We start from the raw sequence: 16,400 nt of genomic DNA, 5'->3' as shown, positions 1-16,400 counted from the left end.
CCAAGACGGAAAAAGTCAGGAGCGAGGACGTGGGACCCGGCTCAAAGGTAAGTTTATTTTATTTTATGTTTTTTTTTTTTTTAAATATGCGTGGTCCACCTACCCTTCCGAGCAATGCCGGCCACCATTGCGATGTTGACCCTCTTTCTGCTCCCTTATCCCAAGTTATGGTGTTTATTTTTTCTCTGGCCCAGCAAGTCTCTGCTTTGGGCAAAGGTTATCTTTCAGCCATTTTGGGTTTCTTATAGTCGCCAAACCAGCCTTCTTTGTTCAAGTCAGCCTTTGTGACTCGTTTTCTCTAGGAACTCCAACACCTATTCCCTTATCAACCTTACATTATGTCCCAGTGGGACCTCAGTCTGGTCTTGACCTTTCTGATGTGTACACCCTTTGTGTCTCTACACAACTGCCAAATCTGTTTACTCACCAGCAAAACGGCTTTCCTGTTGGCCATAACATCGGCCAGGAGGGTCAGCGAAATGAAAGCAATGTTTGTGCACCCTCCCTACACAACATTCCACCCAGGCAAATTAGTTCTAAGAACTCATGCCTCCATCCTCATGAAAGTAGTGACACCTTTTCATATGGCCCAAAATGTCACCCTTACTAACTTTTTTTTTCTGCCTCACCCTTCTAAAGAAGAGGAGAGACTCTCCTACTTGGGCCCAAAAAGACAATTGTCCTTCTACATTGATTATACGTAAGAGTTCTGTGTGGACAATCAACTCTTGGTTGGGTACGTTGGGGTGAGGAAAGGAAAGACTGTTCAGAAAAAGACCATCTTGTGATGGATGTTTCTCTGCATAAAGAGCCGCTAGGCACTGGCCATAAACAACCTCTTGAGGTCTTCCACGCTCATTCCACTTGAACCAAGGCTGTGACCACTGCATCAGACAGTCCCTGTCTTGGACATCTGTCATGCAGCAACATGGGCTTCTCTGTACACTTTCACTAAGAATTACTGCCAGGACACTCAGGTCCGTCATGATGCGTGCTTTGCTAGTTTGGTCCCATAGGAATTTTTGGTCTAATCTGTTCGCAGACCCACCTCCAATTAGGTATTGATTGTGTATCTATTCTAAGGTAAGGAATCTGTGTCTAGAAGTCTCAATCAGAGGAACAAGTTACTTATTTTCAGTAACGTCTCATCTGGTAGAGACTCTAGTGGCATATTCCTTACTGATCCTTCCAGCGCTGTAAAATGATTTCTGCAATGGGTCACCATTCTTAGGCCCATAGTGCTACACACAAGTACATTAGCATCCTTCTTGACTTCACACTTTTGCTGAGAAAATGTTGTGAAAAGAAACTGATTTCAGCATGCTGGGGTGGCGCCTATATTAGCTACTGCGCACGTCACGTCCCGCACGAAAGACGTTGACGCCATGGATGTGTATCCATAGCAAGAGCTGGTAGCCCTACCTGTCTTTACGTCAAACTTCAATATTACCCCCTATTCTCAAAAGAAAAAGGCACTGGCTCTGACTCAGAAGGCATGGTACCGGCCGGCTCTAGAGTCAGCCACTGAAGGTGATGTAGTTGTGTAACAATGCGTATAAACATTTTGGTGGATAGTGGTAAGGGTGGTTTAATGAAAGAGAAAAAATTGTGCCTCTTGTTTTTCTTCTATTTAGAATCCCAATTTCCCAATATATTATGTTGTTATGACAATCCAATACATGCTGTTTTAGGGAGGAATTTTTTATGGCCTTACTTTTATTTTAAGGTGGTGATGTTTTTAAATATGTGGAAAACAAAAGGAGAGCGAAGAATAGGTAAGGGGGTGCGTCCTCTTCCCCAGTATAACAAATAGAAACAACGTGAACGAACCCACGGGTGGATCTTTTTAATGACTCAATACGATGTATCAGAGTACAGACATCCAATGGATTTGTAAAAAGAACCCTCACCCACCAGCCTAGTTGGTGGCATGCTCCATCATTGGGTTCCCAGCTGGGCTGCCGAATGCAACCCAGCTGTACTTCAACGCCTGACTACAGCGGAGCAAGTTTTGTTGTTCAGTGAGGTGTGTGCTCAGAGAGTGGTGAGGTTAAAAATGTCTCTAAGAAGTGCTCAACCGAAAAACTTTATTTGTAGGGTCTTATGACAAGATCAAAATCTAAGGCAGGGATATAGCGAAGATTTAAAATGATTCTTCAATATCCCTTATGTGTAGGTCAACATGTTTCAGCCTATTCCGATAATCGTAAGGCTTTCTTCAGGACCAAAAAATGGTGAGGTGGTTACAAAAGTGGAGGTAACCACGTGAGTGAGATATCAGCACACACGCTAAGGTGTGCTGTGTATGTAATGGAATAAACGTATTTACGGTCCCTTTTAATGGTCGAAATATCAGCCAAGTTAAAAAGGATCAGATGGATCCTGCAAGGGGGAGCCCCCTGTAGTCAAACTTTCTTTAAGGATGACCTCCCACCATTCTAGCCTGTTCAGTTCTTGACAGGATCCCACAGGTATGTTTTTAAATATATAAATGCGTTATCTTAAATGGAAAATATATATGTGATGACTGAAATTAAGATAATGCCACTGACAGTGATTGATAACAATATGTGTAGCTATCATATGCTTATTAACCATCCACTCAGCATACTGTTAATCGGTTGTGCTTGAATATGGGAAATTATATTAAAACTCTTTTTTTTTAATTAATAATTTATGGTAGATAATTTTTATATGTTTTAAATATGTAGATTTGAACAAACGTTTTCTATTTTGCAAATGGATCATGCTTGCTTAGAGATTATTTGAAATCACAATTTCATATAGTTCTGTGAGTTTTGCAAACACTTTCATCATAATTAAACATCCTTCTTTCCACTGAAATCTGTTTAACAAGTCATCAAAACATTTCTTAAACAGTGCAGTCTCCATAGTGGCGATCCCCGGAGTCATTGTCAGGTTGTTATTCATAATGTGTCTACGTATCTTCTTGGGTGTATAAAAGTATCAAATTATGTTTACCAATGTGGTCGGGGTGGGGAATGCCTGCGTATAGTTCTAACGTTGTTCTTATTTTTTTGGTTTTATGTACAATTTACACGCATGGATGGGTCCCTTTATTGTAATCCTTTACTTTTGCATTCGCATGGTAAATTGCTGGGCCCTCGCCCATGTGGTACTCTTACAATTTCAATAAAATCTGTTTAAAAAAAACAAAAACATTTCTTAAGTGTCAAATGGCTTGTTTTGAGTTCCTTTTAAAAATAATTACACATTTTGAAGAGCATTTTTACCATAATTTTCCACCTTGTTAGATCTCATTTTTTAAAATGTGTAGCTGCTTCTAGTTACGTCTTTTTTTAGCTTTCTGCTTTCAATTTCAATTGAATACAAATAATTTAAATCATTTACCTTAAAGTTACAAGTAGTATAAGAATCGTAAAATAGACTTTCAGGTACAGGCAGCCTTTAAAAATTACGTGTTTAAGAATGTCTTATCTACCATTTTCACTCATTAAACAACCTAAATGGTTAGATATTATTAAGCAGACAAGTACACATTTAAAAATTATATTTAGGTAGGCTTAACTTACCTTACACATCTTCCCTTTGCACATATTAATAGTAGATGGTTGCAGTAAGTTAAATGAAAAAATCAACAAAATGTGTGCCTTAAAGCAATAAATGTTCTTAAACTACACAATACAATGTTCACACAGTAAAATGTAAGACAGTGGACTTGGTGAGCAAGACCTAAAGAAGCAATGGAGTCTACATCTATGAGATACATATGCAGTTGGATGTACCTATCTATTTATCTGACAGGCACAGTCACACCTCTGTTGTAAAAGTTGACACCTCACTCCATTGGAAATTAAAATGATGGACCTTTAATAATTTTGCCTTTCTCCCTTGACAATTTTGGGCCAATTGTGATGAACCTAGTTTTCACAATTCAGCCTTTTAGCATGGCAAATGTGGTATAGATTGTTCAAGTGGGTTACAGGGAATGAACGGGGCCAAAAAAACAGTCACTTTTCCAACATGAATATGGTGTTTACTTAAGGGCTACTTGTGTGAGTAACTCACAAAACTGCATGTTATGCAATTTTGTATTCAAGTAGTATATGGTGGAATTTAGTGTCTATTCCTTGTTCATTTAATTGTTACAAACATATTTGATCTGAACTTACTCAATGCTCATCCACCATTACTGTATATGTCCATAGATCCTTTTACTCACTGAATAATCCTTTGTGAATAACTCATTGAGGACACCATATCATCAGTGTATTTTCCTTAAATGTTTGTTACCATTAGTGATCATGAACATCAAACACAACCATGTGAAAACACTAAGAGAGTGAAGTCAGCACCCTGGTGCTCCAACTGTCACTCCTATCACGCACCCAAACAGTCCACATCTCTGTGTGGTTGCAAATATCAGACAGATCAATGTTCTCAAATATCAAAATGAACACAGCAACAGACTAAGAGACTGATTATGATCTTTGCGGACAAGTTACTACATCACAATGGTGCCGTATAACCCATCCACCGAAATATAAATTCCATAGGATAGAATGAGATTTATATTTCGGCGAACGGGATATCCATCATCGCTGTGACGGAGTAACCCATCCGCCAAGATCATAATCAGGCCCTTAGTCTGGACGAAGCCCTTACCCTGGTCAGCCAAATAGTCACTCCTATCAAGCCACTAAAGTGGGTGACCTCAACTGTGACAGCTTCCAAACACAGGCAGGCCAAACTTAAGTATGGTGCAGGAATCAAACTTGGTCCAAAGTTCCTCAATATCAAACTAATCACAGCACTAAATTCAGTCTGAGTAATGCCCACATACTGTCAACCCAAACTGTCACATATACAACATGCACATATAAATCACCACTGTTTATGAACATCGAACGAAATATTGATTATTACCCATCCATATTGTTTGTGCGCTTCTTATAACATATGCTCTTTAAAATGGTTATACTTCTCAATATTACTTTCGTGAACTGGGCTTAAGACTTAAATAATGAGTAATGTATAGCTATTAGATGTTATAAGCAAAAAAACAAAATGAAAAATAATATGCATTCCATGATTTCTTCTTCATTCCTTCTAGTTCACTGACAATGGTGTGATTGTATTTCAACGTAACCGCTACGAACCATTTTACACCTTTAGAAATCCATATTCATTCTTCAGAACAGACTTCTCTACTCCACCCATGATTGCAGCGTTCTGGGCTGATGCTGATTTCTCTGCTGGAGATGGACAACTTTACTACAGGGTGAGTTCTTCCGAGACCCCAACTTTACCTGTGTGCTCTCTGTGGGGAGGTAGTCAAATATAGAGAGATGGGGATAAAGGAAGGGTGTTGACGGAGGATGAGCTGGTGGCAAAAAAATAAGAGAATGAGTGAAAGAGGTACAGGCAGACTGAAGCTGAAGTAAATGAAGTGTAAACTGCAAGTGTATTACATGACGGAACTATGGATAAATATTAATTTCTGAGGCACATGTTCAAAAAGACTGGCGGATTTACAGTTGCGGTGGCACAATTTCAGTTTACCATTGTGATGATAATAAATCCTCTACTACACAGATTCCTCTTCACTGCTATGACTGCACAACCTTCTCCAAAGGAGTGTCTCTCTCTATCTTGAGAGTAGCCACTTTGATGGTAAACATTCTAGTGGAAATTCTATGAATGTGATTGGTGGTTAGTAGAATTCCCTCCTCCAGCTCTGGGCACAATGCATGTACTCCAAAGTGTGTAACAGTATCCACATGTTTCTACCTCAGTAACATACCAGTGGGGTTTCAAAGTGTGTGAGGGATACAGTACAGTGAATGTTTGCCACCATGTAAATTGTGGCTTTTCATTGACTTATATCAAGAAGACACATGCTGGCTAACTCTACCATAATGTTTGCCTTAGTCTTCTCCTCTAAGCATCATCTTTTACCAATTGGACACACCTTACAAGGATTTGGCTGCATTCCCCGTCCATTTTGATCTCCCTCATGTCTCCATTGGTTGCCTCTTTGTTGGTTACGAAATAAATCTCTTCGAAACACTAGCTTCACACTGAGCTCTATCTGTTTATAAAGGGCATCTTCCTTCTTTAGACATCCAACCGCTATTTTTATTTTTTCAACGTCTTATACAGAGCACAAATACCTATTAGGGCAACCTAGTGTAGAGAAAAAAATGATCTAAATTTCACTGAGACTTTACAGGGCACAGAGCCATGTTTTTACTAGCTTTCTAAAGCAAGATGATTAGTGCCCACACTTATGAATAGACGTAGCGAATTTGACTGCCTACCCACTATGAACCTCATTAGGAGTAGCCTGTAAAAGTCTATGACCTTCTCCACCTCTTAATTTACTGGTACCAGTAGTTTTGGAGGGAGCTATGGGATTAAGGGCCAGATGTATCAATGTTGGATTTTGCGATTCCATAATAGCAAATTTTACCGATTTGCTATTATGGAATCGCAAAATACAATGTATGTAGGTTTCGCAATAATAATTGCGATTACTACATATTCCTTATTTGTGACTCGCAAATTGCGAGTTGCAAATAAGGAATGGCTTCCCATTTATTCCTATGGGCCTAGAAGCCCATAGGAATGAATGAGAATTGCATGCGCAATTTGCGAGTACCCAATAGGTAGTCGCAAATTGCGCATGCAATTGTAAGGGTGCAAGGGTGCCAAATGGACACCCTGTTGCCACCCTGGAATGTGCATGTGTGCACATGTGGTGCACATACACGCTCTAAGGGCATGTATGTACGACACTTGGCACCTTGAAAAATGCAAAAAAGTGCGTTTGTCATGGAGTTTGCATATATATTCATATATTTGAGATTCTAAAGGCAATTTTTTGGGGCTTCCTGCATTTCATTTAAGGAATTGCAAATTGCGATTCCTTAAATGCATTTGCATAGAGAATCACAATTTTTGCGATTCCCTATTTTGCGAACGCCTTTTGGGATGATACATCCCAAAAGGCTTTTTCCTGTTTGCAAACGGGCCGATTCTGCAATTCTGGCCCTAAGAGCATTTGAGGAATAGCAAGTGGAAATCAGATTTACTGTGTCCATTTCTGCATGTTTTTCCCCAGTATTCCACACAGAGACCACTTACTTGAAGTAGGTAAAGTTATCATGTGGAATTGATTGGACTGGGCAACGGTGTAGCTACTAAACACACCATTTCAGTTTGCCCCCTAAATGCCATTACCGGGCACATCAGAGTTAAAAGGCCACTCATCATGAGGGCCCAAGTCTCCCACTGCTCGAACTGCAAACGTTAGGAACAGAAAACAGTTGTGTGGAAGACGAGAATGATGTCCTATTGCTGTCGTGCTTACTTCCCATGGTTTCACCTTTATCGCCACAACTAGAGTGCTATACAGTTGAATTAACAAAATGAGTATCACATGGATCCCTTCGAGAGGACTGGGAGGATGAAGCAATGTTTAGGAGACTGAAATATATGTATCAGAAAATCCATCACTTTGTGTATTCCACACTTAGGATTGTATCACTCACAGGCTCAGCCATCTACAGTTTTAGGAAAGCAAAGCTATAGTCTAGCCTATCATCAGTTAACCAACTTATTTTTTTGCAGCCTCTGTTAGCTTGAGACTTGATTCTTTATCAGTGCCCTATTTCATCTTACTCTCTGTTCCTCTCTTGTAGAAGCTCATGTATCCCTGCATGAGTCTGTTCTATAAAGCACTCACAACTTTGATCAAATAAATAGGTATCTCCCTCCTATGGCATTCACATATACTCATATTTGCAATATTTGCAATCCCTTGAGTGATTGGTTGTTCTGCTTTCTTCACAGTTTCCATGAGCTTACTGTCATTAGTGCCAATAACCTGTGAACTTTCTCACTATTTTGTGTTACGTTACATTCACACATTTCTTAACTCCGCTCTATTGGGATTTGGCTGAGTAAGTTAAATGTTCGCTTCTGACATCTGCTATCACCTGTGAGTCAGAAGCTCAAATCCGGCCAAGCAGGCTTCCATCCTTCTAAAGCTGATGTATAGAACTCCATTATTACTAGAAATGCCTGCCATTTACACTGCAGGCTAATGCACAAATGAAGGCACAAACGAAAGCTACTTAAATTGTGTAATACATTCTACATTCCTACCAAGCATCTACAGTAGGGATTGTGAGTGCCTAGCTTCACCATGTAGTCTTGAATGAATAAAATACATTGGCATAGAGAGAAAATAAGAAATAAAACCACAAACAACTATATGAAATTTGTGTATGCCCAGGCGCAGGTCTTGATCTATCTGATACAGATATCTAGCTGCAGATTCCTTACCTTCGAATTCTCCATAGGAGCCAGATTGTACCCTGAAATGTTTTCAGCGCTATCTTCGCACGTCGGTGTTGTGTGGCTCTGTAGTGACGTCGTCCACCAGATGTGACTTTGCCAGAGTCCATATAACCTCCCTTCCAATGCACTGACATGAGTTTCTTCTTTTCTGCACTTCCAACTCTGATCCAGAGCCACTCCTTAGGCCGTCTTTTGGAGAGTTATGACTTTTTTTGTCAAAGGGATCTCATGCCCCCCTTTTTTTTCTCATGTCCTTGGGGTTCAAACCATGTGGGTCCTGTGGAAGACAGATGTCGGCCATAGACCCTAATACTATTTGTATGTGGTACCTCTTAAGGGTAGTGACTATCCTAGGGTCTAGTTTCCGAGTCTCGACTCTCTAGCTGCTTCAGAAGTGTCCTTAAACTGTTAATTTCTAACTGCTAGTAATTCTATCGACTTTTACGCATTACGCGTGAGTGTTTCCACTCTGCACCTGAATCCCGTGGGCCTCCCACTTCCTAACTGTTGCTAGTGCAGTGTAGCCCCAGCGATTCCCTAGGCCTAGGCCTATCCTATTTCCGTGACAGTGGTCCTTATACCACTTCTTTAGTATATGGTTTGCGTGGCCCCTAGGGCCTAACTGTATTACTTACCTGTGTGACTTAATGTATGCTTAAATAAGACTGTGTTGTACTTACCTCTAATCTCATAAAGAGTGCTGAGGGTTTGACTAGAATAAATACACTTTATTTTATATATATATCTGTTGTGGTGTCCTTTCATTTGGTATTCAAGGGATTATATATGGTATCACAGCTGGCTTCACAGCCATTCAGAGTTTAGCCTAAGACTGCTCTTGTCCATGCTACCACTAGGATAGCTGGTCTATAAGGTTGACTTTACAACCAATCACCATAAGGGTTGTTTGGACTGATATAAGGTGTACACTTGAACTAGTGACATCATACATCAGGCCAACTTCTTACATTGGTGAGCAGCGGTTGGGATCTGAGCTTGCTGTTGTAATACCATTGTAATCTTGAGATACTAAATTGAAAGATCACACAGATATTGTCTAGGTACATATAACATAGATTATAATACTTAAGTCCTACTGGACTTAGTGGTTGTAGGTTGAAGGGAGTAACACACCCTGACTACAACTACCAGAGAGGTTTAGTAGAAACAACTAGTGTAGGTAGGTGCACACACCACACCCTCACTAGATCATGTCTCTGGGAAGAGATCAAGAAGATGCTCTCTCAGGAGGGGCAGGTCTGAAGAAGACCCCCTCTAGATATGATACACTAACTTTTCAGGAGATAAGACAACTGTGTACCTCCAGAAAGTTAAAACAGGGTGCAAACCCTTCCCTCCTTCAGCTAGTACAACTCCTAGAGGAGTATGATGCTCTTAGAGCCTCACAGGCCAGTACCCTAGGTACAAAGGAGGGTCTACCCACCACAGATGAGTCAGATGGGACTTCAGATGAAGAGGTAGACAGCCAGGGCCAAGTAGGAAGACTTAGCCAGGCTAACCTAAGCTTACATGGGAGTTTGCATGGGGTCCCCCCATACAGACCCCCAAGTGGGCTTACACAGAGAAGCAGGAGGGACAGATCCCCTTCAAGGGAATCCATCCACTCCCATGTCTCTAGCATCTCTAATGCTTCCTCTCACAGGGGAATGACTTCCCCTGAGAGAAAGGAGCATGAAGCCAGAATGAGGGAAGCTAATCTGAGAATTCAGAGGGAAGAACTTGCCCTTGCCAAGGAGAAGCTTGCTCTGGCTAGAGAGCAAAAGTTAAGTGGGTCAGAACCCACTGGTGGCAACAATATCCCTAAGGATAGAGACAGGCACTATGATAATAGAAACCTGAGCAAGATTGTCCCTCCCTACAAGTGTGGGGATGACATCCACAAATGGATAACTGCTTTGGCGAGAGCTTGCAAAGTACAGCAGGTACCCCAAAGTCAGTGGGCAGCTATCTTGTGGCTCTCCTTCTCTGAGAAAGGTAGAGACAAGCTCCTCACAGTTAGTGATGAGGATGCAGACAATTACACTGTCCTGAAGAGTGCTCTGATTGATGGGTTTGGCCTAACCACTGAACAATACAGGTTGTTGTTCAGGGATACCCAGAAGACACAGACTCAGGACTGGACTGACTTTGTAGATTGTGCCACTAAGGCTCTGGAAGGCTGGCTAGTGGGAAGTAAGGTTAAGGACTATACAAGATTGTATAATTTGATCATGAGAGAACAAATCCTTAACAACTGTCAAAACCAGCTACTGCATCAACACCTGATTGATTCTGATCTGACTTCTCCCCAAGAATTGGGAAAGAAGGCAGATAGATGGGTCAGGACTAGAGTTAAGCAGAAAAACCAGAACCAGGGCGGTGATCAGAAAAAGGCAGACCAGAAGGGTAATGATCAGAAACAAAAAGACCAGAAGTCTTCACCAGGCCCCCAAAAGGCTCAGGGGGAGGGTGGTCCCAAAAAGGATAAAAAGAAAGATGGCCAAAAGAAACCATGGTGCAACTATTGTAAGTCCAACTCACATTGGTTTAGTGAGTGCACCAAAAAGGATAAGCCCCCGGCCACCATTGCCCCTAAGGCAACTGTACCCCCTAGTCCAGCTGTAAGTGGTGGTTCCCAGCAAAAGGGTGTAGTAGGGTTAACCCTGGGAACTGAGGAGGATTCTGGCCTAGTCAGAATACCTACTCCGGCTGTTCTGATCTGTGATGGGGACTTAGCTTTGTCCTCTACTGTAGGCCCCAGTAACCTGGGCAAGTACAGACAGACTCCTTTTATCAACCAAAGAATGGCTCAGGCCTACAGGGACATTGGGGATAGTGTCACAATGGTGACACCTGCCTTTGTGGACCCTGGACAGATCATACTAGGTGAGAATTACCTAGTGACCAACGCTAGCAATGCCACTACCTCCCATAGTGTGGCTATTGTTAACTTCTCCTGGGGAGGGGTAACTGGCCTCAAGAAAGTTGTTGTTAGTTCAGACCTTCCTGTAGAGTGTTTACTGGGCAATGATCTTGAAACTTCAGTTTGGTCTGAAGTGGAGTATAGGACTGTTAGACCTGTCAGCCCTTTGGGTGGTCCCTCCTCATCATTATTTATTTTGTCCCACTTTTGCCTCAAACCCTGTTTGACTTTTTCCTTTTTATTGGGAACCGCCAGACTTTTTCGTGTTGCTACAGATTCAGGGAGCCATTTTGGCTACCCCTGAAACTTCTGTCTGAGGGCCTGAAGCACAAAATGGTGGCCTCCTATGACATCACCAGCATCCACTGGAACCTACCAGCACCTTCCAGAACCTTCCAGGAGATTCCAGAACTGTGTGACAGTTGGAAATCGTTTAGAATGTTGGGAGGATAAGAGAGGCAGTTGGCAGTTGGAGCTGGCAGTTGGCACCTGACTGGTGAAGAGAGAGGAGCACAACAGTGAAGGAGGAAGGAGTGAAGCAGCAGGGGTGGAAACTTGTGCCTGGAGTGGGGTCCATAAACCCACCCTTGATACTTGTCCCTACTGATGGATCCCAGCCTATAGCCCTGTGTGGGAAGAAGTCAGAAGAAAACCATCCTAAGGACCTGGACAGCAGGAACAGGCCTTAGAACCAAGAAAGCAGCAAGATTCTGACCTGAGAACTGGTTTCCCTGGAGCCTGGCGTCGAGTAGCCGAAGACCTGGAGCCCGAGGTGGAGAAGCGGCGCTGACTGAGGTAGCAGACGTCGTACCCGGAGCCGCCTGAGGTCATAAGAGGGCGCCGGCGGAGGTCGAGAGGAATACCAAGGGTCGAGAAGGAGGTGAACCGAGGTCGAGCGAGCGGCGTCATCGGAGGAGTGAAGTCCGCCCTCCGGAGTCGTCGGAGACCGAGGTAGAAGAGCACCGGAGGTCGGGAGTGAGGATCGCACTCCGGAGTCGCCCGGAACCTGTGAGGAGGAGCACCGGAGGTCGGGGGTGAGGATCGCACCCCGGAGTCGCCGGAAGTCGACAGCGAGGCCAGGCCGGCCGACGTCATCGGAGCCGAGTGCGCCATCGGACCGGAGCCGCCCGAAGTCGACATCGTGAAGAGACTGCCCGACGCCGTTGAATCGGAGGTCGAGTTCGAACCGAGGCCACCGACATCGGACCGGAACCGCCTACCGGCGTCGTCAAAGAACTGACAGTGTGCCGAGGCCGCCGAGACCGAACCGGAACCGCCTCACGGCGTCGACACGACTCCAGCGGCGTCGGAACATCAGAAAAGGGCAGTAAGTGGAGTAGAGGGCGCCTAAGGCCCTGTGGAGACCTGAGAGACTACTCTAAGGGGTTAGGGAGGTGCTGAAACCCACCTGACTGTGCCTGGGGTGAACTGGGACTAACCTAGAGAGGTTGTGTGGAGAAGGGAAGACAGGGCATTGGAATTTCCCCCCTTTTGATCTACCTCAGTTTAGGCCTCAGCCTTTGCCTCAGCCAGGGAGTAGCCCCCCCTCAAGCCTTCCACACCCTACAAGCTGTGCCTGGGCCAAATCAGCCCTTAAGAATTGAAGTGCCATCTGATTCACAAAGTGTACTGTATACTTCTAATTATTTATTGGGGATACTGTATTTATTAAGTTCTTATCTATTTATTGCTGCACTGAATTTATAGGTCCACAGGACTTGTTGGTGTACAGTATTTATTGGGACAGTATTTATTGGTACAGTATTTATTACCTCAAAGTAATTAATTGTCTGTATATATTGCACTTGTATTTATGCCCTGTTATTTATGATCACCCCTATTTATTTCAGCAAACAGCCAATATTTATTTGACCTGCACTATTTAAAATGTATATATTGTGATTGTCATTTATTTTCCCAATCAGCAACTAAGAGAAAAAGATAAAGAAGAATATTTTCATAATTTTTACGGTGTAGAGTCGTTTTTGGAACGGATGCACGCATGGTTATTGTATGGGTATATTGTATGCTTAGCACTGCGCCTGTTTCCTGACCACTCGAGCCAAGCTACCCCATTGTGTCGGGAAGGTCCACCCCCGCCCTGCGGAGTGGGAGTGGGCTGTTTCCAACATAAATTGGTGTTCAGCGGTGGGATAGAGCTGTGCCTACATATACTCAACAGTAACTGTGGGTAGTCCATAGGCCTACACCGGGAGTTTTCTCACAGCGGCCTTCCTAATTGTGGGTTTTTGTTTTTTCCAAATTTACTCTGGTGGTGGGAGGAGGTATTATTAAAGGTACCCCCCTGCATTGTTACTGCACAAAACCTGTCCTCTAACCTGAGTGGGCAAGATGGAGTTTGTTCTTGAAAATCTAGACACGTACACTGTGGCCCAACTCAGGGAGTTTTGCCAGCGAGAGGGGGTGTACTGTCCCCCAGGAGCAAAGAAGGGTGCACTTCAAACCAGCTTAAGGGCTTGGGGGGAGGCACGCAGGGAAAGCAAGGCTGAGGAAGAAGACAGGGATGGAGAGCCTGACCCCGAGGGGGCTGAGATGTACCAACCTGAGGTGGGGAACCTGTCCGCAGGGCCCAGGACACTTTCTAGGGGGGGCAGCCGTGCCTCTAGCGGGGGCTTGTCTGAAGTGGAGTTAGCAGACCGGAGGGAGAAAAGACAGCTCACATGGGACTTAGCAAAGCTGGAGAAGGAAAAGGAGGAGCAGAGGATGGCCCATGAATTGCGCCTGAAAGAAATAGATCTTCAGATTTTGCGAATCGGGGCACAACCTGTTCCCAATGGTGGCAGCCAAAACCAAGAGTCCACCAGGGAATCCAAACCTTACCTGCCAAAGGACATTGTAGCGAGCTATGGGGCAGGTGACGACATCGCCAAGTGGCTAGCAGCCTATGAGGTCTCATTGAGGGCCCATGGGGTTCCAGCGAAGTATTGGGGAGGGGGACTGTATAAATACATGCCTCCAGCTGGTAGGGATGCTTTATTGGCCCTCGAAGAGGATGAGCAAACCCACTATCCCACCATGAAACTGGCGCTCATCAGGAAGTTTGGACTTACTCCGGAAAAGTACAGACAGAAGTTCAGGGGTAGTCACAAACTGGGCACACAGAATTGGGTGGACTTCCTGGACTATGCAAAGAAGGCACTGGAAGGTTGGATTCAGGGCAGTGAAGTAAGGAACTACGAGGAGCTGTTTGACCTAGTGTTGAAGGAACACCTACTCGAGAAATGTTTCCCTGAACTGCGGCAACACCTGGTGGATAGCAAGCTGACCAGTCCCCGGAAGCTTGCTGAGGAGGCGGACATTTGGGCTAGTACCCGGGTGTCCACCAGGGGGACTGGAGGGGATACTCAAAAGACCGGACAGGGCGCCCCCCAGAAGAAAGAAGGAGGGGAAAAGAAAAAGGAGTTCTCCAAAGGCCCCCAAAATAACTTCCAAGGGAAGGGAACAGGATTCACCTCTAAGGCTAACCCACCCAGAAACCCTAATCCTGGCCAGAGTCAGCAGCCAAGGGTTGTCCATTGCTACGAGTGCGGTGGCGTTGGACACTATAAAGGAGATCCGAAGTGTCAGAAACGCTCACCCCCTCCCACTGGAGGAAAGCCCCCCGGAGTAGCTAGTGTAGTGCTCGGGGAGGAGATGCCCTTAACTAAGGGAAGGGAGTGGGCGGGTGTCACTTTAGTGTCCCTGGGAGAACGGGAGATGGTTCCTAAGATCCAGGTGCCCGCAAATACTGCAAAGTATGGGCAGTGGATCACCATCAATGGCCAAAGAGGGGAGGCTCTGAGAGACACAGGAGCCAGTATGACTATGGTACGTAGCCAACTGGTGTCTCCAGAGCAAGTCATTCCCGATGTACTCCACCCAGCCGCGATGGCTGACGGCAGAACAGGTCACTATCCCGTGGCCGAGGTTCCCTTTGAATGGGGGGGGGTTGCAGGTTCACTTCGAGTTGCCGTAAGCCCTGCCGTGCCAATCGATTGTCTGCTGGGCAATGACATGGAGCACAACGCTTGGAAGGAGGTGGAATACCGGACTCATACCGAGATGCTGGGTACACCTGACTGGGCCTGTGCTAGCACGAGGTCCGTGACTACCCGAAGAGGGAGTTCATTCCGGCTGGAGCCTGGAACAAAGGCCCAGCCAGCTGCCAGTCAAGGGAAGAACCGAGGACAGGAGGAGCCTGCCTCGGCGTCTCCACCCCGTAGGACGGATAGGCCACCGGAGGTGGTGGACCAGGAGTCTGCGGAGGGGGACGTTACCAACCTGGAGGACCTACCCATCCCGGCCGAGTGGCACGTGGAGGGAGGCCCGTCCAGGGAGGAATTCTGCCAGGGCCAGAGGGAGTGCCCTACCCTTGAGGGGCTGAGGCGACAGGCCGAAGCCCAGGCAGCAGGGAACGTTGAAGGGAACTACAGTGTTTACTGGGAGGATGGCCTCCTCTACAGTGAACCCAAGGCACCCCTACATGGATCGTCACGAGCCTTGGTAGTTCCTCAACGTTATCGAGCCTTCCTTTTAGAGTTGGCTCACGAGATCCCCTTGGCAGGACACCTGGGACAAGACAAGACCTTCGCCCGTCTTGTCCCACACTTTTATTGGCCTCAGATGAAAGTGTCGTCCGATACCTACTGCCGGACATGTGTGTCTTGCCAAGCCAGTGGGAAAACAGGGGTGAAGCTGAAAGCTCCCCTGGAACCACTTCCTGTCGTTAGCACCCCCTTTGAAAGGGTGGGCATCGACATTGTGGGTCCGTTAGATCCGCCAACATCAGCTGGTCACAGGTTTATCCTGGTTCTGGTGGATCATGCCACACGGTACCCAGAGGCAATACCTCTGAGGACCATAACAGCACCTGTTGTGGCTAGGGCCCTGATGGGAATCTTTACCCGAGTGGGTTTTCCCAAGGAAGTTGTGTCCGACAGGGGGACCAACTTCATGTCAGCGTATATGCGGGCAATGTGGAAGGAGTGTGGAGTGACATACCGGTTCACAACTCCTTACCACCCCCAGACCAATGGTCTGGTGGAGAGGTTTAATAAAACCTTGAAGGGCATGATCAGAAGTCTGCCTGAAAGCCTGCGGAGGAAATGGGACGTCCTCCTACCCTGTTTAC

At 45.1% G+C, this 16,400-nt stretch overlaps 1 protein-coding gene across 1 annotated transcript in view; it reads left to right on the top strand.

Annotated features, from left to right (window-relative positions):
* Positions 1–16,400, top strand: part of LOC146788619 (uncharacterized) — a 1,185,638-nt gene that overhangs the window by 158,782 nt on the left and 1,010,456 nt on the right. Inside the window, exon 16 of the mRNA XM_085635786.1 lies at positions 5,096–5,263. Within this exon, the coding sequence (XP_085491912.1) occupies positions 5,096–5,263 (168 nt within the window). The remainder of the gene's footprint in view (positions 1–5,095; positions 5,264–16,400) is intronic.

Source organism: Triturus cristatus, chromosome 11, assembly GCF_964204655.1.
Source record: "Triturus cristatus chromosome 11, aTriCri1.1, whole genome shotgun sequence".
NCBI classification, from domain to species: Eukaryota; Metazoa; Chordata; class Amphibia; order Caudata; family Salamandridae; genus Triturus; species Triturus cristatus.
Note: the sequence above shows the minus strand (reverse complement) of the source record. Positions and strands in the feature narration are given on the sequence as shown.